Genomic DNA, 26,700 nt, shown 5'->3' on the forward strand with positions numbered 1-26,700 from the left:
GTTAGGATTTGGAAAATAGAGTTGGTATTTTTGAATAACTTAAAAACAAAAATAAATTGAGTGGGTGCTGGGATATGATTCTGGTTGAATTTAGTGGGGTATTGCTGTGACTTTTTAATTGTGAAGTGCTGAGACAAGTAGATGATGTTTAAAAAAAATAGCATAGATAGTAAGAGTAATCTCTTTTTTAACACACCAAGCCCTTGAAAATCATGAGCATACATCTCTCATGAGAAGGGAAAAAAGTTGCAACTACCATTTCTAATTTTGGGGCAATATCTGAGCATATAAAGTAGGTGCTATGCTGCTAACAGCATGTCAGTAGTACTGGCTGTAATGAGGAAAGCACACTGCAATGAAAAGCATCACAGACAGCTGCTGAGAGTACATTATACAGACTAATTGTTATTATTAGATATCTCCATTGTAGCACTGCTGAGAGAATCTAATTTAGAGTTGAGATTCATTGTGTTGCATCCTGCATTAACAGAAAGGAAACTTGCCTTCTCTTGTGAAGAGTTGAGCTGGTGAAGGATTTGATTTGTCTTTATGCTTCATCTCTGGTTCAGTGTGAGATTGCTGGAAGTGCGACTGGTGTGAGGATGAATAGCTGCTAAAATATTTTTTTAAATTCTCATTCATCGTGAACTATGGTTTAATGAGTAGCTGAACTTTCTTCCAGCATGACCAGTATGAAATCCACTCTGAGTCTATTGGTACACTCCAGTGCTGTTTTAAAACGGCCTGGCCAATTTTGCCCTTGAATTGTTGGCTATTGTGCAAGCCTCTGTACCTAAATACAGCTCTGCACTAAAGATGGCTGGAATTTCATGGTATTGTACTAAAGAGAAATACAGCAAAAAAATATAGATTTGTCTGAGAATGGTTGTGTCTACCAAGTCTGATTATAAGATTTTCTGCCTTTGATCCATTAAATCAGAACTTGTTTTCCTCTTGCTGTTAGGTTTGTGCAGAGGTAACTGGGTGACCTCTGAACCACACTGCCATCAAAGACCTGCTTCAGCGAGCACCCACTCTTCATGTAGAGAGAAGGGCTTGACGTTGAAAATGCTCCTGATGCTAATTTTTGCAGATAATACCTGTATGCTCTGTGCTGCTGCTGAATGCAGCTGTACCTGATGGGATGTACAACCATGAGGCAGCCAGCTGCTCTTGAGAGCCAGTGGTCTCAGGGACATTGCCCTATGATATATTATCTCAGAAGAAGAAGGGACAAGGCTCTCTTCTACTCACTAGGAAAAACCTTAGCAGCTAGTTGAAATTCAGGGAGAGCCAGAAGCAAACAGTAATTTACAAATATGGAACTGAGATGTGTTAACAAACTGACACTTGTAAGTTAAAGCTTGGTACCTCCCCAATACACAAAGATTCAGAATTTATGTAATTCATCTAAAATAGAGGAACTAATCTGAGAGAACTGCCTCACAGAAAATTGTTGCTAAACACCATTACCAAGACAATGAGATTTTCACAGTTCATTTTTCAGATAAGAAAGTGGTATTTCTGCCAATGTCAGCCCCTGGCAACACTGATGGACAAAGAAGTCAAGGGGATTAAGTTAACAGAGCCTGCTGGCATGGAGACATCTGTGGGACCAAGATCACCTCAGTCTTCTTCAAGATATTTTTGTTCCTTAAAATTCTCTGTTGATCCATGTGGATGGGTAGAATGTAAAAAGTATCTGCCTTTTGTGCAGAGGAACAGTGAGACAACCAGCGGTACGCAACCAACCAATAAAGATGCTCCAAGTTACATCTTTCTGTCACCTGGAATTAGGTGATGGAAAGAGTAACAACTCTAAGTTCTTCTCACATATTTCATATTCTGTGCAATAAAATTTTTTGAGCTGTTGCAATTCATTTTATGACTATTGTTAATACAGTGAACACAGAATCTTTTAATGAGGCAATAATGGCTGAGGTTACTGCTAATCAGAGTGACTGAGTACCAAGTAAAAATCTCTCAGAAGAAGAGAATCAGGAAAAAAACATAGTTGTTTGGTGCTGGAAAAGGAGATAAATTATCTTAAGGACAAGCAACACTAAATGTGTAAGTAGGCATGAAGTGCATGGGATAGCCAACAGAGGCAGCAAAACAATGTGTAAAATAATAGAAATGTCAGCAGAGAAACATTGGTCTTAGAGAGAAAACATCTATTTTGAGCTTGGGACTTAATAACTATCTAATGGCAAGTGCTAAAAACAGGAAAGAAAACTGTGATAAACAAATTTAGAAGTCATCAGCATAACTAAATTAAACAAAACTCTGAAAGGAGAGATGAGAGAGTAGAATAAAGAGAGTGGTGGGCTGGAGGCAGAGTTTCCAGTGGGAGGGTTGGCTCTGCAAAGGGAGCATATGAAAGGATATACAGAACAAGCAAACAGTAAATTATTACAAGGGAGAGTCTGACAGCAAGCCAAGAGAAGGCATGAAAGGACAGCAGCAAGATGGTTTGTTGAAAGTGGTGGAATGACCTAGAAGAAAGTGAACACTGAAAAGATTCTTGGAACTGGACGGCAGGAAATTGTTAGTGACCTTATTAAGAGCTGTTTTAAGGAGAAAATGGAACAGAAGCTAGAAATGACTGGGCAGGAAACAAAAACATGAACTGGAAAAATACACGAATTCCAAGCAGAAGAGGGCAATGTTCTGCATATTGAACAGTGTTAGAGAAAAGATTTGTTTTGTTTTATCAAGGTCAGTCCTGAAGAGAAACTTCCATGTAAGGAAAGAAGGAGCAGATAAGCTTTAAGAAAATACATCACTAGAAATCTAAAATCCTAAACAAGTCATTTTGTTATGCTCCTAATATCTTAGGGACTGAAGAAGTTAAGCAAATAGACTTGTTCTCTAATATCCAGCTACTTGATGTCCCAGGTATCATTCTTCTAATTTTCTATTGTGAAATATACCATCTGTAACTTGCTATTGCTTCAAAGAAACTTGTTGCAAACAAGACTTTTCTCCTTCAAACAAATAATGCTTTTCAATCCTATTTCCCTCACTGTGACAAGCCCTTTTCTCTAATTTCCTACTGTTGCACAGTACTATGGCAGCAGCTTGATCAATATGCTTTCCTTTGTTGGGGACAGACCATATGGTTTATCATTGGTTGAGTAGTCCTACTTTTTATAATGTTCACAAAAAAAGAAACCCCAAAAAAACAAATCCAAAACACAAAAACTTCCCAAAATCCCAGAGAAAAACCTCCCAAAAACCACAAACCAAAACCAAAACAACCCCACAAAGAAACATAAAACCACATAAAAAACCAAACAAACAAAAAACTCTCAAACACCAAAAATCCAATCATATTGAAATTGAAGCTTATTCAGATTTGTATCTACTAAAATTTTAGTTTAAGGCTACTTCAAGAAATTTATATAATCTGAATCCAAACAAAATTTAGAGCTGCCTGATGTGCATTTCAGTTACATCTGAAAGTATGGAATATGTCTGTCACTTGGAGCCAGCTTTTCCTTTGTGCTTCACAAAGGCTATTACAAAACACACAGTAATTATTGAATTATAAATGCAAGCTCTCTATACTGATTAAAACCACTGTTGTGGGGTTTATATTAAAAAAACAAAAACAAAGCCTATAGGTTTGATTGTGAGTATCTCTGAATGATCATTCAGCTACAGAGTTTAATTTTGTGCTTTAAACTGTGTAAAATTTCAGAATGATTTTTAAAATGAATTTGAACTAGCATTGTCTTACAGGCACATTGAATATCAACACTGTGCCATGAAAGCAAACTTTAATATTCAATGGCTATTTTTTTATGGTCAAGGATCAGCAAAACACAGAAGAAAAGTAATTGCACATCATGTGATAACTAAAAGCTGATTAATATACACAAAAGTATTTCACATTGGAACTTCTCATTTACTAACAAAATCTGCTCAGCAAAATTGGCAACTGCAGTATGACTGGATCTGGTGATAAAATGGAAGCAGAGGATGCTTTCAAGCACAGAAGTAAATGCAAATTAATGACATGCAACACTGTAATCAAGATGTAAGAAAAACTACCATAAATGTTCTCTGAGTTTAGCTGCTTAATCATATTTATCAAATGCAGTACATGATTTATACATTCCAGGGATTCTCAGCAAACAGGGTTAAAAAAAAGATCCTCACTGATGAGCATTTTACTTCAAACACTTTTCAAATTATTCCCTAACTGTTTGGGCAGAGGGAGTCCCAGGAGTAACAGAATGTGTATATGTGCACATAACATACTTTTTAACCTTAAGATTCCTATCAAATTTGCATTTTTAGACCTTCAAGTGAATCCTTTATTGAGGGAGTATTCACCTTTGAGTTTGTTGCATATTGTTATTCTCTCTATGTTTATATCTGAAATTAAATTACACACTGGTTTCCTTAGGGCTGTATCCAGTCTTTATGGCTGTATCCTGTTTACTGCAGCTACTGCTGTTGCATCAGGCAACATTTGCAATTGCTTTCACTTTTTCCCTATGTTTTCAAAAAAGGTACAATAGGTAAGGTCACCTAAGAGCATTGCCATTGATGAAGTCCTAAAGTTAAAAGCAATTAAGCAGACATAAATTGAAGATGAAACAGTAGATAAAAATCACTGATGCGGGAGGACATATGCAGCTTCAGATTTTCTAATGAAGGTGCAGTTTTTCTGTGTTTCAGGGTGCTGCAGAATGTCTTCACTTTTTGTCACATTCTTTACAATGTTATATTGTGTATCCCTTTGCTGATAGAACCTACAGGACAGCAAATGGCAGATAGGAAAATTGTGTTTGGAAACAAAAATTATTTTAGTATTTCAGTACTTTTAGTATTTCAGGTTTTTTTTCAGTTGAAATTTAATTTCTTTTTATCTTCCTCATATTTTTTATTCCATATTTTCAGGTCAATACATTTGTATGACCATATACCTTTTAGCAAACATCTCCTTGAGATGTATATGGGCAATTTCCTGCTGCGAAAGTGTCTCTTAATAAAAAGTATAACACCTATGTCTCAACTAGAAAAGCTTTGGGTTATGATTAAAATCTTATCATGGTGCTCCATGTTGCTTATATAGTTGATGTATTTGTATGAACTTATCTATTCCCTTGCCAAAAATTAATTTTCAAGCTACTCTTTACATTTTAATTCCATGCCTGTAATATTTCTAACAGTTTTTCTTAGTATGCTTCATGCAGGGTGTCATAACCTTCAAGCATTAAAAGTTTTACTACATTTTCTCCAATAATGCAGCTTTTAAAAAAAAAAAAGAGTTAAATTTGTTGAAAAATGAAGCACAGAATAATATATCTTTGCCCCTTTACTCCTGTATTAGTTCTGCAGTAGTGAACAGAAAAAATATCTTGAAAAAGAAAACTAGGAGACAAGTATATAATAAAATTCAAAAGGCAATCTGGGTTATTTACTAGCCAGATATCTAATACTTAAAGATTGAAATAACAGAAACATTCCTAGCAGACATCTAGATAAATATAAAATATCAGAATGACACTGTATTATCATGGTTTTAAATATTTAGATTTCTTTAAAACCCTTTACCTACTGCACAAAAATTTTAACATTAAGCTCCAAAACTCAATTAACCATTAAATTTCATTAACATAATACTGCACAAGTTCACATTATGAAGTGTGAAGTACACAAGTGAAGAAAAAATCTCATACCAACAACTTTGCACATATTTACAGCAATCTTAATTCTTAGTAATTTATTGCTGTATTGAGTTTGTGCCCGCTCAAGCTCCCAAACTAACACCTACATATGACATTTATGCTAACAAATTTTGGTCCTGCTGAAAAAAGGAGGGAGGACCTTGACACACAGAGTGGGTAGGTGATAAGGAGCAAAGTTTGACCTCTACTCACTATTCTACTCTGTAGGCTGTAGACATCACTCAGTGACCTGCTAGGCCTGTTATATAAAGGGTGCTGCTTGTGTTGTACCATAATCTCATTTTCTGAGCTCAATTGCCATGGCAAATGCAATGCCATAAATGTTTGTGTTAGAAAAATTACTTTTAAGAAAAGCAATTCATTCAGAGATGAGATGCATTTTTTATGGTTTGTTTTTCTTAAACTATCTAGCCAGAAATTTACCAATATAAAAGTTTATCTGATGAATATTTGAAACTCAAAGCAAATAAGTAGCATGCAGGAGGCTGCCAAATCTAAAGATCATATTTGAAACTATGATTTATCTCATAGAATTCAACTTTTAAAACAGAAAATGAGAAATAAGTAAAATGAATATAGATGATTTGGTCATTCTTAAATTTATTAGAATATTTCCTTAAGTCTAACTGCACCTTTACTGACATTTACACAGTTCTCAATTAATTAATTAATTTTATATGTCCCTTAGAATCTGTAGCTCCTAAGTGTAGTATATACACAAACTAGTTCTCAAGATTTAAGGTCTAAAGATAAGGATATAACAGGACTGATGTGCAACATAGAACTGATTTTAGCTATTGCTTGACAAGAAGAAAGAAAAAAATCATTGAAAGACATCCCATTAGGAGAAAAATGGGCCCAATAATCCATAATAATGATTCAGTAAGTAAAGACTAAACAAATCTCTCATGGCAAGAAGTATTTGTAAAGACAGGTGAAGAATATTCTGAAAAATATGAACTTATTGCAGTCAGCAGGAGAACTGGCATCTTGGAAGATCAGAGAGAGAGCAGTTCAGCAGGATCCATGAATTAATTTTGAAAAAGAATCCAGGAAAACACCTGACCTTGCCCTGACAGACAGGCCACTTAGAGAAACAGAAAGAGCCCAGCTGGTGTGGCTGATTATTGCACTCTCAGTCTGCTCTGGGATGTTGCAGGGCCTCAGGTGCCAATGTGAGAATGTTCCTGTCGACCAGAGCTGTGCATCCACAGCAAACAGAGCTGGAAATGCAAACCTGGCCATACCCACTGCTTTCTCACTGGTGTTGAGACCTTTCTTACAGCACAATTAGTAATTACACTCCTGCCACATTTTAGTCTGACAAGATCACAAAGAAGACAGAAAAAGGCACAGCAGGTGAAGTGGGATCAATTTAATGCTGACTCCCTTATTATGCGGGTGGAATTTTTCTTGTGTGAAATGGAGAAATCATCTAATTTGTGGAGTTGGCTGCATTAGAAGGGACACTGGACCAAGGACAATGCAGGCAATGGATGTGACAAGTGCTGCTTTGGAGAAGCTGTGAGTCTTTGGAGAAATAAAAAGAAGTATGAGACTTCTTGATATAACACTAACATGTAAGGAATCTGAGATATTGTTCCCCATTTCCTTGAATATTATATTGGACAGTTGTCAGAAGTTGTCTCCTCTTTGTCTGTCATCTAAATTAAGTATGTAATTGATCTTTAAAAAAAAAAAAAGAAAATTCTGACAGGCAAATCTTCCTATTTTTTTCCTTAATGTGTCTAATCTTTTCAAGTTCAAAGCATTCCAATGGAAATCAAACATAATTCCTATTTTAGAATCCTGCTTATTAAGCACACTGTTTAAAAGATGGGTTTTGAGTAGATGGCAATACATTTTAGCTATCAGGGGCAGCTGTAAAATCTACTTTTTAATGGAAGATGTGGCATATACTCTATAAAATAGGACCATATTGTATAGATGTCACTCAGCTTTGTAAAGATTATATTGGCTATGTAATTTTTCATTCATTTGCTTCAGTTGCTAAGTGTAGCCAGGCTACATTTAACAACTGAAGTAAAAAGAAGCTAATAGAAATGAAGTAAAATTCAAGCAAAAATCACATTTAGGTTACAATAAATGTAACAACTTCAGCTACAATAAAAGTAAAATATTTAAGGTTATGCAATTATATTCTACTACACTATGAATAGATGAACTCCTTGTACAGTACCAAAAGTTTACTTTTTCACACTATTACCTATAAAAACAGCTCATATATTAATCTCCTAGTCCCAGAGCTGGAAAGAAATGACTAGCTGGATTTAATAGATTTAAAATGTTGATATGTCCCTTTTAATTAGGAAAATAGGAAAGTCAGACTCCATCTAAAATTCTTACTAGCTCATTACCTGCATAATGCATTTTAAGATTTAACCTGCACAAAACTACCCTTGCGTTGTTTAACCCCTCTGTAATGCTTAACACTATACATTCTTCATGAATATTTGAAATGAATTAATATAATGAAAATAAATGAAAATAAAGCTTAAGTGCTTCACTCTCTGCTTTACTATGAGCAGTGTCCCATCAAGAGGACCAGGTGCTGTGCAGGCACCCCAGGAGCTGCTCTCCCCCTCCACCACAGGAGGGAAAGCACACGGTCTCCCTCCCTCACTGCCCCAAACCAGAGGCTGCAGCCCTGCCCTCAGCCCCCACACCAGCTCAGATACACTAAAATTGCTGCTGAGTACTTATAATTCATTTAAAAACAAATTTAATCTCCTCCAGTTGCTTCTGATGTGAGGGCAGTAAGTCCCTGCTGACAGATGGTAACGAGGAGCAGACCCACGATGTCTTCCCTGAGTGCTCTCGCTCAGTCAGCAGGAACACATCTGTTTATAACCTCTGCTTTCATTATAAAGGTAGTTAAAGGCTCAAGATTTCTCATTTATTTACACTCTGAGTTTAAATTTTTGTGACAAGTTTTGGAACCAAGGCTTCACAACCCTACAAATCATAAAGAAAATCTCTGCACTTGGACAAACCTCTAGAAAATATCATTTAGGATTTTATGCCAGACAGCATGAGAATTAATATCACATAAAGGCAAACTGAAAAGTATTATATTTTTTCTTTCGTTCACAATAGTTTCAATTTTCCTATGTAGACTTCAGAATTGAAAGACAGGAAAAAATAATAATAACTATGTTTTTAAAAAGCCAAAATAATACTTTTTTTTTGTATTTGGTAGATAGGTTAACTGTCAGCCATACACACGGTTTTCATAGCTTGCTCACAGCTTCACTCACTACATATACATAATCATACATTATTTATTTATGGTTCTCCATGTCTCTGCTCTGTCTGATGGATATTTCCTACTTCCTTTTGTGCCTTGTACTTATCTACATTCTGCAGAAGAAACAATTAACCCGAGTGATTTTCTCAGAACAGCATCTCTTCACTTTTTATCTTGGCAGAATTTCATTCAGATACATTCATTTATCCTGTCTCTAAGTTGAACAAAAGTAAAAGAATCATGGCTTTAATCTGTTTGCTTTTACAATAAAAACTCAGGGGTTTTAGCTTTTTTTATTGTGTTGAAATTCTGCATGGTTAAACAACAATTGAAAGAGAGATTAAAAATTAAGACAACAAAGAAAGATGTTTATAGAAACTGGCCTGCTAGATCTCCACTGTGAAGTAGGAGAAGAATGAAGGATCTAAAACTAGCAAAAATGTATGTCACAAGATAATACATTAAATGCAAATAAAATATTCTCATAGGAAACTACAATGTGGAAGAGAGTGAGCAAGTGGAGATGCCCTGTCCTTGGAGTTGGCTCACTGCATAGCTAATTTATAGAGAGAGGCTCACATGGATCTTCTCAAGGAGTCAAAGCTGTGCTCCTGAGAATCCAGCTTTGTCTTCAGCAGGACAAAGTTCAGTGAACTGCTATAATCTGTATAAGAAAATAAGCTTGTCTGGGAAATAACTTGGAAGGTTTCCGCACTGAGATGAAAGACTACTGTATTTTTGCAGAAGCATTTTAAATCCTTCAAAAGAATGGGCACAGCAAGAGGGTAAGAAGAGAGACACTATTAGCTGGCAAGCTAGATACAGGGAGGAAGAATAATGTCAAAGATTAGTACAAATATAGAAGTCACACCTACTAGATTTCAACACATTCCTGATGGCAGGACTACTGAATATTTTTTTTAGAGAGAAAGTATGTTTCAGGCTTCAATCCCACTCCTCCTCTTTAATCTGGGGCAACAGAGATTTCCTAACACTGAGTAATGGACCAGTTTGCAGAGCAGAGGATAAGAGACACACAAGAGAGATGCAAACATGGTTCAGAGTAGAGCAGCTTAATGTCCCCTTGTGCCCTGGAGGACAGACACTGCAGAGGGATTGGGTTGTGCAGCAAGACCAAATATTCTTCTGGTGCTGCAACATGGGAAGTACACACTGGATTTTGTTACCTGTCACTGCCTTGGAGCTGCTCCTCTCTCTGTTTGATTGGAAGATAAGAAGATGCATGTGCATGCATGCACATGTGAGATCCCTTTCATCATGGGGTGAGCTCTGCTAAAATGTGATCTAACCTGAATTACAATGTAAAAATCCACAGCCTCCCTACCTTTATTATCTGCCTTTTTAGATTTTGAGACTTTTTTTAATCTTTTGACACATTCAGTAGTCTTTGAGGTGTGCATTTTTTCCATTTGCTTTTCAGATTTCTAATGTAGAGTAATTGCCTGTTTTGTCTTCTAAAAACTTAAATTTAGAAATTTTAATGAATACCTAAAACATTAATAAAGAGTACAGACATGTCTGCGCCTGCTTCTTCCTTTCCATTTTCTAGGTTGCACTGCAGTAAGAGCAGGATCAAGGTCTTCAAAGAACAGGACTGATTAAACTGAAAACTATTTTTTTATAGTCCTCTCCTTTTGTAATCTAATAAAACTTTTAAATTCTGCACTAGACATAAAGAATATATCAAGGAGAAAAAAGATCAAAACAAAAAGGGTTGGATAAAATGTGTTTTCAAGCAATTTTACATGTTTTACCTCAGACACAAAGCAGAGGGTTTTTTAACTCAGTAGCATCTCATGGTCTGAGCAAGTGCTCAGTGCCCTGGCAGCCATGTCCAGCTGCAGCTTGGGATATTTCTGCTGTCCTGGAACACAAAAACTAGATTTCCTCAGTTTGCTGGGGAAGAGAAGGGTGGGGCTGAAGTTCTGGTCTAGCTCATCAGCTCCATAAGGAGGGAAGCCCAGGAAAGGGTGAAAGGAAATGCAGCAGCTGGTGCAGGGCCATTGAAAGGAAATTTTCATGAGGCTGACCCTGGGCCAAGAAACCACCCAGTGCCAGAACTGGGAACAGCTGAAGCAGGATGTACACCGTTGATAATTACATTGTCCATGGCTATGTTGCCTATACAAATACAATTACAAATTTTACAAATACAAAAAACCCCGAACCAACGGGTGTGAATAAGCTCAAGAGGGAATTATTGAAGTAATAGCTTTAGAAGCAACTACTTGCTACAGATTAGTCAACTGCATACAAATGCAATTTTAACCAAGAAAATCACAGGTCATGAAGATACCTAACCATAAATAAACATTGGTGCTGAAGACTTAGCATGAAGTCTGCCTGATTTATGGATTATTGAGTGCAATATCATCACAAATGGGAAAGTGATGAGATAAAACAGTTAAGCATCAAGGGAAAAACAGATAAAATGAAAACAAATAAAATGTATAGAACATCTGGTTAATGAAGAGGGCTAACACCAATAGTCTACATTGATGACAGAAAGAAAATTATGTAACCATGAAGAGAATGATACCTGTATCTTAGCCTTTATGAAGTTCTTTTAGAGAATTAACAACTAATAGGAAAGTAATGCATCAAAGATTTAAAAAAAGAAAGTGTTTATTTTAAAAGCCAAAAAGGCACAGAAAACAATTTAGTTGTTTGTAAATATGAAATATGATTGATGAGCATGAATGAATAAAAAAATGACTGAGGATAGCTGGAGAAGGCAATAGATATATAGATCAGTAAGATGCATTAAAACTTTACCATTTCAAGGACAGCAAGTTTTTCTATAAAAGATGCGGCTAAATTAAAACTTTAATTAAACTAGTAATTCATGGCAGATGTACTTGACCCCTTAACCAAACTATCAGTAATTTGGTACAGGCTCCAAAGCAAGTAAAGACCTGAGCTGTAGCCAAGAACTCCTCTAGAAACTCCCAAAGGGGCAGAGTGACCCAGAGAGCATCAATGCACATGAGCTTGGAATACAGATTGTGTGAGTAATGCCTGCACAGCAGGTGGCTTTTCCAAGGGTCTTTTATCAAAGAGCAAAGCAGGCTGTGGGTACAAGGATGTTCACACATACCCTTCCCCCTGTATTAAACTTGACTACCAGCCAACCCCTTTATCCCATGGCCTTTACAGCCTTAGGGAGCCACCTTTGAGCTCTCCCTGCAGGGCAGTGTGGCTGCACAGCAGTGACCTCCCCATACCCTGGCACCACTTTCAAGGTTATTCCTTCAGGCAGAGACCTTTCTACAAAAAACCAATCTTTGGATGAGTCCAGTTCAAATTCTCTAAACTGCAACTGGACTGCACAGCAGTGACTCTCCCCTGGAGCTGGGACTTCTCTCAAGGACTGAGATTCCTTACCTAAGAAATCCTTCCTTGCCCAAGGCAGAGAGACCCCTTACTTATGCATCCTTGGTAAGTGGCTGGTAGCATGCTAAATAAATATTAATGAAATCCATGCAGTTAATTCCTTTAGACATATGCCATTGTCCAAATCTGAGACTAAGTCTGGGCCTAGCCACAGCTAAGCTCCATCAGGAGTTTAGAAAGCAAGGGGGTCTGAAACTCATGATCCTTTTGCTCTTCAGTCTCTGTGTAAATCATTCTAAATAGATTTGAATTTGATTTTACTTTGCATAATGCAGTAACTAATAGAGTGAACCTTACCATTGAACTTTATTAGGATGTACTTTTATAAATTCATATCAAACCCACATTTGTTCATACCTCTGACAGTGATTCTTCTAGCAATTTGAATCAATTATTTGTGACAAACTGCTGTAGTTGGCAGGATCCATAGCATAATGCTACAATTGCTTATGGTTCTTAAAATAGTTTTCAAAGTAAACAAAATAAACATAATTCTTTGAATTTGTAAATGGCTCAGAACAGAAGACTAAAAAGTAGGAAGGAGTAAGCAAGGCCAGCATTGACCATTTTACCAGTTACTCCTGTCTGCTGGATGTGAGTGGCACACAGTGCATTTTGTGCTTACTTTAAGAATTGCCAAACTCCCCTCCCCATACTGGCAAGTCATGCCATGTGAGAGAGAAAAGGAGTATCTTTGCCTTCATATTAGTGCCATAAACTGAATCTTACATGCCAGAGCATTGACTTGCTTTCCAGCCTGTCTCTGGCAGACTGCCCCTCCTTGATAGAGCTTTCCAGTCTCTTTGCGACTGTTTCATTATTCACAGCCAAATGCAAACATCAGGAAACTTACAAGACTAATGCAACAGTAAACCAGCGTAGCCAGGTATAGCTGAACCTCTGAACTGCACCACAGAGTTTCCTTCATGCATAACTCAAATACTTGTTCTAGAAGTTCATCCTGTTGTGAAAGTTGCAATTGAAGTGCCACTGCAAGAGCCTTCTGTAACCAAATGGCTTCAGTGACACAAGCTGAGCTTGAAAAGTGTTTAGGGAGTATAAAGAGAAACCATGGAAATAGGTGTATTAAACAATACCCATGTCTTTGTTACTTGCACTACAGTGTTTATGGCTGGTATTGCATCACCTGTTTCCTTCAGAAGTAGGATAAGTAGTTCAAAGCATATGCCACAGGTAAAGAACTCAAAAAAGAAGAAAAAAAAAGCATTAAACCATTTTTTTTGTTGTTGTTGTATGGTGGCTCTGCTTAGCACATGAGAAGCAGGTATTTCCAAACTGTTTTTTAAAAAATGTTCATCTCATTTGTTGTGCAGACATGACTCTTAAAGCAAACTAGCTTGATTTAGGAAATAAACTCAAAAAGATTAGGTTTTAGGGAATAATGACCCTTGCCATTCCTCAGCTGTGGACTTTACCAAGTACTGTCCCTAAAGGAATTCATAGTACTGAGTATGTGCATTTAAAACCATTATAAATGATCAAAATTATTAACTTCTTAAATTATTATAAACCATTTAACATATACAGGATTAAAAAACCCCTAATATATCACATTTACAACTTCAGAATGTTGAGGTTTTTTTGGTTTTACAAAACCTGACACATATACACACAATGGGCAATGGCACAATTTAAACTATAATCCAGGTACCTCAAAGCTTTACTTCATTTCAGGTGATTTATAGTAGCATAAACCCAAACAACTTATAAATCTGTGCATCCTACTGTGTTTTTAGATAACTAGCACACTTCTGTGAAATGTGTTGCAGGTTTTGTTCCTTTTTGTCCTTCCCATTTAGATGCTATAGGAGAAGTTCACAATCATTTAAGAAAATTGCTAACTCTCCTCTTAAATAAGAAATGTAAATAGCTGGAATGAATTACTCTTTATACTCACTTGATATAATACGGCACTTTGTTTGGTGAGATTGCCCTCTCCCAGGGGCCTTGGACAGAAGCTGTTAACAACAAACAAACAAATAAATAAATAACTGCACACATACATTCATACATACAAACATACCTAGAAGAGAAACGTGGAGGTCAAACAGGAAAGACAACGTTAATCTCCAGAATTACAATTCTACACTCAGCCACGTTGATACAGGTCTGTTTGCTCAGTTGCCCGTGAAGGCAGGAAGGATTAACCTGCTGTTCTGAAACTTCTGTCCTAATCTCAGAGAAATTGAACTCATTCAGCTGCAAAGATAAATACAAAAACTCCTTGAAAGCTAAGCTTACAGAACAGATACGAAGCAGAGAAGCAACCTATATTTCTGGTGTGTTCTTTTATAGGATTCCTCCTGCCAAGGTGTTTGACTGGGTTTTCTTGTATTTCTTTCCTTATGTGGTCACCACTTCCCATCCTTCTAAGAATAGAATTATGCACTTGATTACATTTTATGAGTGAAATTACACTGAGATAACATCTAAGTATTTTGTTTGTTGTTATTCTCTTGCTGACTTGTTCTGAATGGTGGACATTTTTATTTTTATTTCTCACATTACTAATTGTGTTTTACTACCTTCCAATAACAGCAAATAATGGAGAAAATGACAGTGTGATCATAACAAATAGAGATGAAATAACTTTGCTCACTCTTGGCATACATGGTGTTACATGTCAACATCAGTTGAAATTTTCATTGAATATAAAAATATGAAAATATTTTGCAAAAGAGGTTTTTATGAAAATCATTTGACAACAGAATTATAAATTATTTTTCATTAGAGGCAGAGATAATTTATAGTTTTATAATCAGGGAGATAATTTTTTATTAAGAGTTTTTTATCTGTCAAACAAAGCCGAACCAAGAATTTCTTTCTTTAATATAATGATTAAAACAGAAAACATATTAAAAGTAATCTAATGGGGGAAAAAAAAGCCAGTTCACCCAGTGTAACCCTTCTTTTTAGTGACCCCTGCTGTTCACAAAGGAAAGAAGTTGTTACCAGGATAACTAGGAATTAATTAGCTGCTTGACCATTTGACTCTATTTTCTTTCTCTCTCTTACTCAAAAAAATACTTCAAAAACACCACTCAACAATTCACAACCCACTCAAATAATAAATACCCATATATATATTTCATCTATTTTGTACCAGATGGGATAGGGAGTCCACAACCCTTCTGGACAACCTTCCAGTGCCTTCCCACTCTTGCAGTAAAGAAATCCTTCCTAACACCCAATCTCAATGCATCCTCCTTCATCTTAAGGCTGTTCCCCTTGTGCTATCAATACATGCCCTTGTGAAAAGTCTCTCTCCATAAATATGATAATCCTGTTTCAGATTGCTGGTGGCCAAGGAGTTCTGAAAATTCTACCTCAGCACCTCTGCACATTCTGCTGTCTTCAACCCCCAGCCAGCCATCTGCAGCTTTCCTATTACTTACATTTACACAGATTCATGTTCTAAAAGAAGAAAAGTAAATTTCAAAGGTATGAACCATGAGAATCAGTAACTCTCAAATTGTGCAAGAAACAGAATTTTAATTACAGTGTTAGATCTCTTGGAAAACTAGCCCACTGCACTGCCATTGAAGTCTGTAGCATGGCCCACAAACACCGGAGCACAAAACCATATGCACCTTCAAATAGAAATACTCAAATACACCTAATTTATATATGATCAAATGCTCCTTCTTGGGCCAGGCTCTGCCCTTTTCTGCTCTCTTCCTGGGAGCAGGAGCTGCATCTGCCAGGTTTCTGTGCTCTGCTACAGCCTTAAAGGATGTAAAGATACAATCTGTTATGTGATTTGTAGAAATGCAAAAAAGTATCAAAAATAGAATATCAGGTAATGTTTCCATGTTAAAAATCTCAAAACAACTTTAATCCCATTTTCAGGTTCATACAAAATTCTTAACCATGATGTTTAAGTATTCTTTCTACTTGTAAGAAAACAAACTGCTGTAGATATAATTTTGATGACTGATCCAATATTCTCCATTCTAGATTGCAGGAGGATACAAAAGCCAAGAAATTAGAGAGAGATCATTACTTCATTTTACACTATCAGTTACTATGTGATTTCTTTACATACTTTCATTCAGTAATTAGCACACTTTAGGTGGTCCAGCAACCAGTTTCAAAATGCTTACTCAGTGACAATTGTAAGGAGTCTTACCCATGGCAATTAGTATCATCTGAGGAATAATTCAAATCAGACTAAACTAAGTTATCAGTTTTGAAAACAAAATACCCTTCAGTGTTAACTAAAAATTGACCTTGTTACATATTTCTATCCTAAGCAATCATTAATACTCCCAATGGGAACACTCCCAAGTTACAGTTGTTCCACTTTAGGATGTGTTTTTAATTCAATAGCTAAAGGAAAGAATAGACTCCTGTGTAATTTTCCAGAAGATGTATTTCTTCTGTTGCTTCTGAAATAATCTGGGTAAGAGCTTTGCAGTCACAACTTATTATCACAGAATCTTACATATGATAGTGTTCTTGATCCATTAGAAGAGGAACAAATACTTTTGCTTTCATGAGAGCTAAGTGCTATAGGAAAAACAAACAATTCTGTGATGTTCTGCATAATTGGATTTAGTATTCCTTCAAGAGGTTGCTGTGAAGCTGTCTATAATACACTTCTGGTTTCCTGGATGATTCTAACCTTGTATAAATTTGAGTTGACAAAATGTGCAGTACTTTTTACAGCTATGCATAGAGAATAATAATTTCATTTTTGGCAGAAGCTGAGACCAGCTGTTTCTTATCTTTGGCTATCAGTACAGGTCTACTGTCCATTACAAAACTAGTACAGGTTAATGGTTAAGTCCACCTAAAAGTCTAGCTAGCAAAGCCTTTTTTTTATATATGCTCTAGTATGCCTGTGTGCTGCAGCACTCAAGAAGCAGACATTTCCTGTTTGCTGAGAGTAATTCCAAAGTGTTTTATTGCTTGAGCTTGCACAGTGTAAGAACCCATTACCATAGACCCAGCTACTTTCAATGCTGTTGTGACTGAAATTAAATACCACAACAAAATACAGGGCGTTTTAAGAGTGAATTTAAATTTCCCTACTTTATTTGCATTGACATAAATTTTAATAGTTACCTAATTTTCGAGTTTTATTTCTTTCTGTAGGTGTTCTAAGAGCTGAGACTTGTTTTGCCTGTGAGCACAGTTCTTGTTGGTAAGCCAACATTCTCACTTTGTGGCAGAATGCATAATGAAACGGTGGCATGCTGGCTCTCTGAACTTCAGTACTGTTTTAATCTTTGGAGAGATCTGAATGAAATATTAAATAGGATGGTAGTAGTTGATACTACAAAAAATAATCTTATAAATATTTCACTTTAGCACTGCAAACATAATGAAAAATACATGTATGTTTACCAATGGTAAACTATTTCTCCTTCAGCTATTCAAAGAGTAAATTTGGAATGTCCACATTTTAATGTTACTCTTGTAATTTTCAGTTCTAAATGTACTTTTTAAGTTCTAAATACAAAGAAAAATCTTTTGATTTAATTTTCACTAAGAGGTTAGGACAGAAACCACAAAGAAGCATTGTGTAGTGCTGATACACTCTTAAATATATCCTGTCAATTTTTTTTTCTCACTTTGTTAGAAATCTATTATATTTATTTATATTGTATTCCTTTCAGCATCGTGGTAGTTAAAGAAGAGTTCATTTTTACATTCCTATTATATTGTTTGGTGGTCATCATGTCTGTATCTCAGCAAGGTGCTGAATTATGTTCACCTTTCATATTTTAATGAGAAGAATTCTCTAAATCAGCCTTAAAATTCTATCTGCATGACCTGTGTGACTTGTGCTGTTTAACCTAATGTTATCATCATTAATACCTTAATACAAACATAGAGATAAGAAACTGTTTATTTATTCATGTAACATTTGTTTTGATGCCAATTATTTTCACTGCAGCAAGGTATGAATTTGGTGACTTCAGATAAAGGCAGGAAAAGAAAAATTAGGAGATGATCTTTGCATCAGGAAAAGACTCTGATTCCTCAAGAATCAGAATTTCCCATCTGTGTAAGCTACATTAGCTTTTCAAAGAAGATTCATTGAGTTCTACATTTTGATGATTTTCAGATGACACCATCATAAAAGAAAAAATACTGCTTTCCAGAGACTATAAGGAGGTCACGCTTTTCCCCCTTAAAGAACATACTAAAGCAATATTTCCCCAGCCATAATAAGTCCATGATCCAGGCTGGCAGGATGCCACCTCCAAAATTTGTGTCTGCATGACAGTGACACAATAGAAATGTTTGCATAACCTGTAAGCTCTTTGAGATCCTTTGCAATAAATGTCACTATATACCTGTAAAAGATAGGTTTTTCCCATCAAATATTTAGATTTATTTCTAAATTATGAATTTTTTATTGTTCTAGGTAAGACTGATGAACAACCAGACCATGTTGTATAGCACTGAGGTCTAATATTGCATGATGTAGTTGAGAAACAATGTCAGAATACATCAGCTACTCAACTGAGAGGCTGCAAGGCAGAAACATCAATGAAAACCTGCTTTTCATAAGGTCTACACAGCTTGGGGTCTAGTTTGCTCCAAGCCCCAGCTGCACCTGGATTGGATTCATGGGCACTTTGGAAACAGAGCCCCTTCTCAGCTTGGATTCTGCCCTCCTTAAGCCCAAGCAAACCCTCACTGCTTCCCTGGAACAGCACTGTTGCTGCAGCACACACACAGACTTTTACAAATATGCCACTTTTAGAGCATGCCTAACCAGAGAAGAAATCATCTTTAATGACTAAAAATTTCTAAAAAGAGATTTTTAGTCATTAAAAAGTTCAACATGTGATCAGAGCCAATTATGACAGTTATTTTAGAAGAGTTAAAAGAGATTTTTCCATCCTGCATTTCCTGCTGGAATCTTTATGGCCAACTTCAGATTTATCATCTGCAGTTTAGGGTCAACATTATATGGTAAGACCTAAATAATGCACACCTTTAATCATGAACAGTGTTTCCAGAAGTTTCCAAATGCCACTTTGTATCGTGAAATATAAGATCCATCTAATGCTCATTTTCTTAAATGTCACACGATTATAAAATGGCAAAAATACAAGAGTCTCCTTGTTTAATAGCAGAATACTGAATGAAATAGAGCAAAAAAATACAGTAGAGTCTATAATGGCCCACGTACCCCAAGATATAGGTACTCCACTTTGCTAACTTCTGTTGCACTCTTATGCTCTTAAAAATGAAGTCTTTAAAACTGGCTGATCAAATGAGGTTATAAAGTGGCCTAATGAACCTGGTGGTGATTTTTGACAAATGAAATTAGATAAAAGGAAAATAAATCTTTGGTAATTATTCCATGTCTTACATAGCAAAACAGAACAGAAAAATTTTGATATACATATATAGAATATGCCTGTTGTATCCTAGTCCTGAAGCCTGGATGGAATGTCCTAAAATGAACAAAACATATAGCTCATGACAACATGGGAATGTTAAATTCATCTGAGTTAGACTTGGCAGGGTGAAAAAACCAAGCAGTTTTCATTTGGAGTCACAGATCCAATGTAACTCCAAAAAGATTATAGAATTCTGGGGAGATGAAACAGGCTTAGCAACATGCTAATTCAGAGAGTGGACAAAAGTATAAAAGACAATAAATAGGCATATTTTGGATCCTATTAGGAGCAAAAAATAGTGTTTGATTACTTGTAAATTATATAGCATGGCAGAATATAGGATATTCTGCCAGCCAAGGATAAATTACAGAAATTAATTACGCTGCTGTAAAATATAAGATATCCTACCCACTCTCTTCAAAAAGTCCCTCTCTTCTTTAAAATAAATATTATACAGCATTTTTAAATAGATGACATATTAAAGCAGAGAGCACAAGAGAGACAGTTAGAATTATTATTTGGATTATTTTCAATGCCATTCTAAAATATTTTTTTTATTGGAACCTTTTTTTCCTCCAAAACACAAAATATTAATTACAAGGAAAAATTTCTTGCTTCTGGGTGAAGAAAGGGGGAGAGCATCATCATCTAGAAACTGACTTTACAATTTTTTTCAGAAATTTGTATCCCAATGTATTATATAGATAGAATCACTTAGCACAAAAATGCAGAGAGGAGAAAAATATAAACTTTGAATTCAATAAATATTATTTAATGGCAAATTAAATAAGTTATTAAGATTTATAGAGAGATTTTTTGTGGTTTTCCTGAGAATAATGCATAATGAAAAAATGAAAGCTCACTGTAAAATTAATTCTACTAACTTTATTCCAAAAGTAAGCATAAATATAATCTCTCAAAATATGCCAATGTTTTACTACTTGTATAGACCATTAGCAGTTAGGCCAAGGCAAGCACTATCAAAAGCTGTAGCTATGGCCATGATATTCTAAACAAGGAAGAAATTAATTCAATTTTCTCCTCATTATAAACCTGATGTACCCATCACACAAATCTTGAGGTTGAATTGGTGCCCAGTGTTCTTAGAAATTCACTGTGATAATCACAATGGCAAGACCTGTGAAGTATATTTGGTTTTGTTGGTACTTTGCTAGATTTTCCTTTTTCAGAAGCACATGTAGCTCCTTTACATTTATACTGAAGTAGAAAAACAGTTTTCTAGCGATTAGGCTCCTCTAGTTAATATAACCATATTTAAATGTATATAATATATTAATATTTTTTATAAATACATTTAAATACAGTAATAAAATCCATTTGCTTTCAAAGAGTTCTCATAGTTAGGCTGATTTGCTTGTGTCCACTTATTCTCTATCTTTATTCTACTACCAGGCGATATTTTCTATTCAAAACACTTCCTGAAATATCTAAAAATATTAAACCATTTTTCCAAAGGACATGGATGACTGGACATGATCTTCAATGTTTGCTTGTCAAAAGTATATCTGAAAGACAATATGATATAATGTGTGCAGTGAGAAATAAGAGAGAAAGATACAGTTGCTTGGACTGGAAAATAATCTATTAGATGGATGGGTAAAGTGTCCTAAGAGTCATAGAGCCCTCTCATTTTCAGACTTGGATGTCTTAATTAGCAGGACTTGCCCTTTTAAAGACATCTGCCTGTGCAAGAAAGAGCTTCCTAGTCTTTGCTTTGCATAATAATCTGAGCACTCAAAGACAAGGTGGGAGAAGTGAGTACTTGACTTCTCCCCAACTCGAATGAATTCAGAGCCACACCTCCAATTTCTCAGGAGAGTGGCCTAAATAACTGAAGGAAAACACAAAGGAACAAAAATAAGAAGAAAAAAGACGCAGAACGGAACCTTAACAGCTCTGAGCATATCCTGAGAAGGAGAAACCTAGGTTACACAGCTCAACCCCATGACCATATTTTTTAGCAACAATTACCTTATATAAAATGCAGCAGATGCACTCTGACCACTTACAATAAACTGTTGGCTCCAGCATTCATCACCTTTCTGTTTCTGAATGAAAGCTGCTAGAGCTGCCTCACCTTGTGTTTAATTAAGTGCTGCTCTTACTGACAAGCCCAAGACTGAAAGGCACAGTGAGGTATCTCCTGTTAGGTATCTCCAGGCCCTAGCACATTTTTAGGTATGAGGATTTAACAGTCTGGTACTGACATATGCAGGCAGCAAAAGCTCATAGCTTGGGAAATATGAATCACAAAATTTTGGCTATGGGTATATCAGCCTTTTAGCCTTGCAAACATAACTGTTCTTTCTGTTCCTTGTATTCCCAGGTTTTTCATGCTGACAAAAGTCCATGTTGCCTGAGTTTGGAAACCAGTGGAATCTTCCAGTCACACCTCTAAGTGATTGCCAGTTATACCATGAGCACTGTTTTATGCAGTCACTGCACTGACATGCTATACTTACTAAAAGATGGCCCATACTGGGACTGAACAGTAAATTACAAGGTTTGCTCATGGCTTTAAAAGGCTTTAACACCTTCTATTTTTCAGCAATCACCAGCAATGCACATGCACTATGCCATTAAAAAGTATGAGTGATTGCTGAATAGCACTGCAAATGATATTAGAAACAATCTGACATCAGTACTACCTCTCATTTATTCCATCTCAAAAAAAAAGGTACTGTGGCATATACAGGTGGGTCTTCCAACAAGAAACAATGAATCTCATTTTTTGTTAGAGGCAGAATCACAGAGAAAAATAAAGGTGAAGTCAAAACAGCAAAATTATTCCAGAGGAGTCACTGAAAACTCTGGAGCTGGTATTATGTTTAAAATTTGCAGATACTCTTTTTCACACATCAGTCACTGTATATAATTCCCAAATTAAGCATCATCATCCATGAAAGGATCACAGAATTTTCTTTTAATTACTTTGCTAAATATTTACAAGTTTCTCTTTAATAGAAAGATCTTATTTTTGCTGAGTTTTTACACCTTGATTTAGAGAATTCTAATTAAACAGCAAGTCCTTCAAAACCAACAGACTCACTGCATGAATTCATGACATAAAGGCTTGCCCTAGTAATACATGTATCAGATGTAGCTCAACTATTGTTGTCAATGCTCTGTGTCCTTGGCAAGGAATGAGCTGAGCTGGAGCTGGGACTGACTGTGAGCACTGGCAGAGCAAAATGAGTTTGGGGAAGCATGAAGGTCAGAAGCTGGAGTGGGGTGAGAGAGCCCATTAAAAATGCAGAAGGCCTGGAGAGAGGCAAATTCATGTGAAAAGGGCCAGTTTTGATAAGTCTTTTATACCTGAGGCTGATCAAAGCCTTATTGAGAGACAAAAGTGGATCCCATCCCTTTGCCACTATCTCTTCAACTTAAAACCAGGAGACATCTGAATTATCCCACACCACAGCATTGATAAACACTAGCACTTGGTCAGTTACAAGATGAAAGAGTGGAAAAAGAATGTTGAACTGCATGAAAAGACAATGGACAAAAACTGTCTCTAATTTAAAAATGCCACAAATAAGATTTTTTTTTTTTTTTCTTTTACACTCCTTATCTCTCTAGCTCACACCTTCTTTCCAATCTCTTTCAGAAATAGCTCTATGAATAGCCCTTAGAACAGGCTGCAAGTGCTTAGAAACAGGAACTACCACTTGATTCCTTGCCTCACAGGGCATGACAAATATGAGGTCCCTGCATCACTCCCCCATTACTTTTGTGCCAGATTTTCAACAGCAACTTCAGTTTCAACCAAACAGAAAAAGACAGAGGATGCTATAATTTCTATGTATTAAATAATAACAAACATATGAAAAAGTTGCCATGATTATCAAAACACATTTATTTCTTTCAGATAGGAGAGAATGTAATCCAGTCACTGATCTTATGTGACCTTGACTGCAGTACCTGCCTTTTTGCAGAACAATTTAAAGGTATGTCAACTATAACAGGATATCTTTTCATATAAGAATATAAAAATATATTATTACTTGCACCTTAAGATAAGCAAGCATGTATGGAAGAGGGAAAATTGATGTTCAGTTAGGGAGGATGAACTGATTATTATTGGCATGCAAACTAGATATGCAACAGCCAATAGATTGCATATTTTTCTTACTGATTATAGTTTGCATTGATCTTATGTGTATCTCAGCTTCTTAGATAAAACTGCTCTGTGAGTTTTGAGCTTATAAAATAAAACCATAAAAATTGCTATGATTAATATTTTCACTGCTGTTGCCACAGACTGATCAACTTGGACTCTGTCTGCCATTTACTGAAACCTAATTTACAGGCCATTAAATTCACCTTCATTTGACCTGCCTGATTCTGTTTGGCAGCCTTTATGTCTGACTTGCTCACCCCCAAAAGCACAGCTGCAGAAAAAACACTAGTGCTGGATGGCAAAGGCTGTGGCAGTCCTGCAGCGCTCTCTCTCCCACAGATGTGCTTCCATCCATGCAGAGATGCAGCAGAGAGAGCACACAAAAAGCATGCCAAAGCATGGTATTTTCCCCAGGCACAGTGATAGTACATGGTAGTGACTGTTTTTAGAATTTGGTGCTTATTAAAGATAGGACTGATGAATGTGCTGGCAGTTTTCTGTGACTGAACTTACACATTTGGGAAGGATTCTGCAGATGTTTTCAGAGCTTCAAATACCTAAGTTTAGCAGGCATGGGTAAGATTATGTATTTGCAAACACATCTAAGAGAGAGAGGACAAATAAGCAAATACAAATGCCCATTTTTCTAAGTGATTTGACTATTTCCAAGGTCAAAATGTTTTCACCTGGCTTCTTTTCCTGTTGTGATCCTCAAATAGCATGAAGTGTTAATGATGTCCATACCTTTCTGGCTCTAATTAGTTATACAGAAGAATAATGTCTTACTGCTGGTGGGTGGGCTAAAAGAGGTGATTATCATAACACTGATCATCTCCTAGATTTATCTAGTTTATCAATACCAAGGCAGAATGTGCCTAGGACATAACCATCACAACAACTGTCTGACTGCACTCAACACCAGCACAGAGAACAAAGACACTTTGATCAGTGTGATAATGCAGTGCAGGTCACTCTACTCTCTTCCAGGCTTGCTTAATTTACCCTAAAAATTTAGTCTTTCACCAAGAATGCACCATAGGTCAGAAGGAAAAACAGCTATCTGCTTAAATATTGTGTTCATGTCACATAAGTCTTGCACATTTAGGCTTGACTAGTCTGATTTGCAATGTATATATTGAGCTGATAAAGTATTCCCTGATCAAGAGTTAAAGAAAAGTGTGTTTGAAATAAAAATAATGAAAATAGGGCTTATTTCTTCATAGAATCATCATTTGACAAAAAAGGTTCAGGTTTGAACCAGCCAGCATTAGTCCAATATGGCACAACATCGACCCTGGTTTTGATTTTGCAGGTCATCCTGCTGAGTATTTTGTTTCCCATAGAGATATTCAGTGGGAAAATGGTTAACCTATTAAAATTACAATGCAGTATCAGCTGAAGAAAAGTTTGTCCTCTATCCCACTGTGAATGTAGCTGTGCAATAATAGTAACATCTATTTCCAATGTCTGGATAGCTTGTCCCTCTGCATGTAGGAGACCATTATCCTGTGACTGTGTTCTGTTCTGCTGATATAATCTCTTAAATAAAGCTTTACTGTTTACTCTCCTTAATTGAAGTACAATAGAAAAGACATGGCCTTTAAGAAGCTTCACTTTAGTCACTGCCTTGGACCTTTGAAGGTGTTTCAAGTTGTCTTTCAGTGTACTTCAAAACATCCCTGATAAAAGAATGCATGTGGAGGTGAAATGGGAACTTTGCTGGCAATTATATTTTATGCAGAGTTGTAAAAAGTTTACTTAGCTGCCATTCTTCTGCCAACTTTTCCACCCCAGTTTTGATCCTCTCACTGTTCTGCTAAGTGATCAAATCCTAGAAATTATTTTTCTTGCAGGTCTTATTTTGTCCCTTTTTGGAGCTGAACATTTCTTTCAACAGATAAACCAAATTTGTGTTGTTTTGGCGTTTTTTGAGGGGGGGGGGTTAATCCTTTCTGTGTTAAAATAATCAGAAACTGGTTTTAACAAATTTATAATTTTCTAGTCCTAAAGAGAACCCCCAAACAATGAAGATGAGCCTTGCAGAGAGAGATGTGACATAGAGATTTGATAACAGCAGATATTTTCCTTTTACCCCGGACCTGGTCGATATGAACTTAACACTCCTCTGCACCCAGGGGGGGAAAAAATAGAAAACAATTGTAATACAATCTAAAGCAGAAATTTGCAGCAACAACAACCAGCACATGGCTACAAAACTATCTATTAAATGTGTATGCAAACTGCACAAGAAGAATGGGAAGTGAGAAGACACTCACTGGTAAGAAAATGCTGGGAAGTAGGGCCAAAATCCCTGTGAGCTTCATGCAGTTGCTTGATGCGCTCATCAACAGCCACCTGTTAAGAGAGGAGAAAAAATGACTCTTTTCTAGACATGAAACAAAGAGCGATTGTAGTCACATCATTTTTTTAATTAGTGAACATTCAGTTTAAAATCAAGCAGCTTCCTGCAAAAATTGTTATCCTTTAGGGTCTTCAGATGAGATTAAATGTGTCACTGGAAAAAAAGAAGGTAAAAAAAATCAGCTTTGGTTTTTTTTGTTTTTTTTTTTTTTTGTTGTGTCCCCTGTCTTAACTGCTGTTAGAAGAAGCTGAAAATGAAAAGGCTGATAAACAAAGGTAGAGCAAATTGCCCTGACTTTATGTACCTGAAAAGAGTATGACTGCTGCTTGCCAATATTGAAGTCAGAACATCCATCTGTTAATACTTTTTTGAAACTGCTTCTAAAGTACTTTTGAAAGTACAATATTATAAATCAGCATATGAAAAGT

General features: G+C 36.1%; 1 protein-coding gene across 3 annotated transcripts in view; it reads right to left on the reverse strand.

Moving 5' to 3' along the window:
* DMD (dystrophin) overlaps nt 1-26,700 on the reverse strand; it is a 1,135,346-nt gene that overhangs the window by 99,078 nt on the left and 1,009,568 nt on the right. For all 3 annotated transcript variants that reach the window (XM_056512754.1, XM_056512922.1, XM_056512842.1), the window contains 2 exons: nt 26,187-26,265; nt 14,303-14,363 (listed from right to left, as the gene is read on the reverse strand). In XM_056512754.1, the coding sequence (XP_056368729.1) occupies nt 14,303-14,363; nt 26,187-26,265 (140 nt within the window). The remainder of the gene's footprint in view (nt 1-14,302; nt 14,364-26,186; nt 26,266-26,700) is intronic.

Source organism: Oenanthe melanoleuca, chromosome 1, assembly GCF_029582105.1.
Source record: "Oenanthe melanoleuca isolate GR-GAL-2019-014 chromosome 1, OMel1.0, whole genome shotgun sequence".
Taxonomy (NCBI): Eukaryota; Metazoa; Chordata; class Aves; order Passeriformes; family Muscicapidae; genus Oenanthe; species Oenanthe melanoleuca.